Genomic DNA, 4,764 nt, shown 5'->3' with positions numbered 1-4,764 from the left:
GAATACTTTCCCAGAATGGATTTATCGGTCCCTTTGAAGCACCGAGATCCAAGTGATGTTGTATCAATGATCCTTTTTTGGATCATCCAAAAGGAACGCACCCTTATGTTGGTGCAGTCCGTTCTTTCTCTCCTCTTCCCAAGCCTCCCTTGGTCTTTTTATTCGATTGCGTGACAAAACACTACGGGCCGCTCGACTAATTTATGAAGGAACTTAACTGATTGGAGTGTAATGTGAAGTGCTAGTTTTCTACCCCATATGAACCATGTGAGCGTTAGCCCTACTAATGGAAATGGGCCCACACAAGGACAGAGAAAAACTCTGACCAGGGTGGTCAGAGTTGGTCAGAGTGGTCAGGATGGTTACTCTGGTCAGAGTTTTTCTCTGTCCTTGTGTGGGCCCATTTCCATTAGTAGGGCTAACGCTCACATAGTTCATATGGGGTAGAAAACTAGCACTTCACATTACACTCTAATCAGTTAAGTCTGTTCAAATAAAAGTGCTACACGGTCAAAGTTTGCAAAAACGTAATCCTTCCTAATTTATGAAGCGACTGCGCGCAGTCTACTGATTCGTGTTTCGTGACGACAACAACATCTGCCGCCTGCAAGCAGGCTACTACCACCTAGGCTAATTTAATGACGTCACGCGAGGGAAAAATAGCTCGTGCCAGTCTCCCGTTTGACATTTTGATGAAACGTTCGATTTGATAGCAAGAACTGATTTAACAATGGTGAGCGCGGTCTGTTCCTTCTAGCTGGTATTGTACTGATGGACCCGGAATTAAACGTAGACTTGCACCTTCAATATGATTATCTCTTTAAAGTTCTCATGATTGGCGACTCAGGAGTCGGAAAATCTTGTCTTCTTCTACGTTATGTCGACTGCTCCCACAGAGAGAGTTACGTTAACACAATTGGTGTAGATTTCAAAGTAAAAACAATCAAGCTCGATGGTAAAAGGATTCGACTGCAAGTCTGGGACACAGGTAAGTTAATCTTAACCAAGCTGTACCCGCGAAGCGACGAATATTATAAATTTTGTTCGTCGTTTAAAAATGTAATGCTCGGTGTTATAATTTGTGGTGTGTACGTTTGTACTCTTAAAAATTAATAAGCTTATGGGTTTTTTTCAGAATCGAAAACAGCAGGTTTAAACCAACCATCCATTTGAAGTTAAATCTCTTTGTGGAATGTTAATCATTACTTTTGAAAAATCGAATTAGGGTTAAGCTCAACTTTGAACAAACGGAAAGCGGAGAATAATGTTTGCATTTTTAATTAACCACAGTTTGGAAAAAGGTGGTTTCCGAACAGTGCCCGGTTTCTGCATGATCGATTGTTTTGTTCCTAGAACTCCTTATTTGGGATGTGTGTGCATACATCTCAAAAAGCAAGAAAGATGATCTTGGCCTATGTGATCATCTTACGATCTATTGCAGGCATTAAGACCAAGGACTGAAAAAAAATCCTGTGGTGGCATGAGCCGGGACCTCAGTTCCAAGCGGGAAATCAGTTCAAAAATTGAACTTGTTTGCTGATTGGACATTATGGTTGAGAAAGTTTCTGATTGGATAAATCGAAAAACCTGTTTTCAACATGAGATGCGACCAACAGTGTTGCATGATTTTGGCCTGAGAGGTTTGGAAAACAAAGCCACTTCAAGAGAAACTGGTCTTTTCAACTGGACAAGGAGGCTTACGGTATGGTGCTGCCTCAATGCCTCCACATACAGAATAACGGCTTTGACAACATGAAAAGACCTATTAAAACTAAGTTAAATTTGCTTATCGATTTGCCTGTCTCAAGCTCATTTTACAGCAATCAAGGAAATTTATTTTACTCAATTTAAATTCATGAAAAAAAATTAAGCTTGCACCTTAGGAGAAATTTGGTATGGAGATATTCTCGCATTTTGAAGTGTTCCATACTGCTGTTAGGCAATGATCTCTTTGTTTTTGAAGTCCTGTTTTAATTAACCCTTTCCCTCCTAAGAGTGACACTTAAAGATTTTACTCTGTCTAACGCCAGACGATCTTACTCGTCAATGGGGGACCCCGCGCAATGGTGGCTCATCTGGTTGAGCATCGGGCTGTCATACAGTAGGTCGCGAGTTAGACTCTGGCCAGACCAACACTCAGGGTCTCAAAATAACTGAGGAGAAAGTGCTGCCTTTGTAATTACACCTGCAAATGCTTAGACATTCAAGTCTTCTCAGATAAGGATTGTAAACCGGAGGTCCCATCTCATAGAGCTTGCTGGAAATTAAATAGTATGGGATGTTAAAGAACCCACTCACTATTCAATAAGAGTAGGGAACGTAGTCCCCGGTGTTGTGGTCTGACCTTATCTGGAAGGCAGCATCTTTCACTTCCCAAAATCAATTTGTAAATTGCATAATAAGCAGTCTGGCTAAAGTCCCCCATAAAGCATTGTAAATTAGTCCTGAAAAACCCAGAGGGGAGAGACTAATAGCATCACTTCATTTCACTTCAGAATCTTGTCAAGTCAAAACTGGTTTGATGAGAAATTCCTTTGGCACCCAGGGTACTAGAAAGTTAGATATTGAGTTTGAAGCCCTGTGAATGCATGAACTGATGAATATTGGTAATTTGCAAGATTGACAGAGTGATGAGGCTTTGGCTTAAGGTGATTCCCTTGTTTTGCACTGCGCATCTCATGTTGCGCATAACATCGCAACTTTGGAGATGTCGTTTCACACTAGCCATCTGAAAAGAGGCGATAAAGACCACTTTGCTGTTCAAAAGCTTTTATGTGTGATTATGATAACTCTTCTCGGTTAAGAAGGTGTTGTTTTGGAACTTGCACCAGTACTTTCGCAGAAAATGATCATTTTGAAGCCAAATTGCCCCCATCCATTTATCGTCCTGTTGCAAAAAAAAAACGAGCAGGGTGACCTGCCATTTGAAATTCTTTTATTTACTCATAATAGGTACACAGAAAACATATTTTAACGAGAAAAAAGTTTGGTAGTAGAAGTTGTAGTATTTACATATAAATGACAGGAAACTGCATTTGGAGCCTGACACTGAGTGCAAGGTGATGACTGTAGTGGTCCAATTTGCTTACAGTTCTTTGCAAGATTGAGCAATTTAAAATCTTAAAGATTATAGCCCAGACAAACAAGCAGGTTCAATTTTTCTGTAATATTCAGTAGCTTTTGCTACATAACAACAATTTTTCCAGTTGGTCTAGTTTCGAGCACTTCTCGCAAAATTCGGTAAAAAACACTTAGAATAAAGGGCATACAGTGTGAAAACAAGAATGGTGACCCGATCTTTTTATTGCATTTTCAAAATGTCCTGTGTATGAATATCAATTGTGCCAAGTTTAAAAAAATCTGGATAGTACATCATTTTCATGGGAATTACCTTAAGCTATTTATTTAGATAATCAGTAAAAATCAATTTGGCTTTTTCCATTGACCAGCTAAATTAATTGAGTAACTAAATTGATATGAAATAAATGTAAGTATTTGAAGTGCAGGTTATAGACGAATGGGAGAAGTGACCCCCGCACTTACCTGGACAAAAATTCAGGTGGCTCCAATGCGATTTGACCCCATGACCTCTGGGATGCCAGTACAATGCTCTACCAACTAATAATTTAATATTTCTAGAGCAAACCAACTGATCTATGAAGCCACTAGGTTGGTTCGATTCCTGTTGAAGCAACCTGAATTTGTTTGGTGTCTATAAGAGACAATTGCTTAAATTGTCTAGCTAACTGCCAGGATCACTTCTCTCAGTTTTGTTTATATACTGTCTTTTTTTTGCCCAGCTGGCCAAGAGAGATTCAAAACCATAACGTCATCTTACTACAGAGGAGCTCATGGAGTCATGATTGTCTATGACATTGCCAAAAAGGAAACTTTTAACAATCTTAACAAATGGCTTAATGAGGTGGAGATGTATGCTAATGAAGGGGTGCTGATGATATTGGTTGGAAACAAGACAGATCTCAATTCACAGCGTCAAGTTTCAACCGAGAGCGGAGCAGAGTGGGCAGCAATTAATGATATGCCCTTTATAGAGACCAGTGCGAAAAGTGCCACAAATGTAACCGAAGCATTTACAATGCTAGCTGGGCTGGTCAATAGACATGTTAAACACAACCATTCTGATCAAAGAGCTTTTGTTCTAGGAGATAGTACTAACCTTGGCCTAAGAGCAGGGGAAGGTGGTGAAAGTGAAAAATGTAGTTGTAGTAGCTAAGTAGGACAACAAACAGAATCAACTTTTTCAGCTGTTAGATCATTGAACAATATTATTATGACATTGTTAAAGTGCTACTGTGATCAAAGAATCATTTTCTTTTATTCTTCAGAGTTTGAAAGCGTGTTCGCTTAACACCTGACTGGTGAAATTTTGAGCTTTGATTTTTATCCAAAGGCTGTTTATTTTGAGTGTAAGGTTTGGATTTCACGGTCTGCCATTACTCACGTTCAAAACTGACCTATTGGACCTCAGAGGGTTGGATCTAGTGAAAAGTGATGTCATTTACTCACTAGCTTAAAATTTCAGTGTGTAAACGCAACTTATTACATATGCAAAACACGAGTTTAAAAGTCTGAAAGCCCGAAACTCCCATGCTGCATATTGATTCAGCCGCGTACACATGCATTGCATTCTTCAGTGAGTCTTTGGCGTCATTTTCTCCTCGACCCAGCTCTCTCAAGATTTTAAAGTTAGTAATGGCAGACCAATAAATATCAAAATTCCAGTTAAAATAAACAGGTGTCTTT

At 39.4% G+C, this 4,764-nt stretch overlaps 1 protein-coding gene across 1 annotated transcript in view; it reads left to right on the top strand.

Moving 5' to 3' along the window:
* The first annotated feature begins 689 nt into the window (after positions 1-689).
* Positions 690-4,764, top strand: part of LOC138006226 (uncharacterized) — a 5,169-nt gene continuing 1,094 nt past the window's right edge. Inside the window, exons 1-2 of the mRNA XM_068852417.1 lie at positions 690-988; positions 3,801-4,764. The exon at positions 3,801-4,764 is cut by the window's right edge and continues 1,094 nt beyond it. Coding sequence (XP_068708518.1) covers positions 772-988; positions 3,801-4,234 — 651 coding nt within the window. The 5' untranslated portion in view covers positions 690-771 and the 3' untranslated portion in view covers positions 4,235-4,764. The remainder of the gene's footprint in view (positions 989-3,800) is intronic.

This window comes from Montipora foliosa, chromosome 6 (genome assembly GCF_036669935.1).
Source record: "Montipora foliosa isolate CH-2021 chromosome 6, ASM3666993v2, whole genome shotgun sequence".
Taxonomy (NCBI): Eukaryota; Metazoa; Cnidaria; class Anthozoa; order Scleractinia; family Acroporidae; genus Montipora; species Montipora foliosa.
The sequence above is the reverse complement of the archived record's forward strand: the minus strand, read 5'-3'. Positions and strand labels throughout refer to the sequence as shown.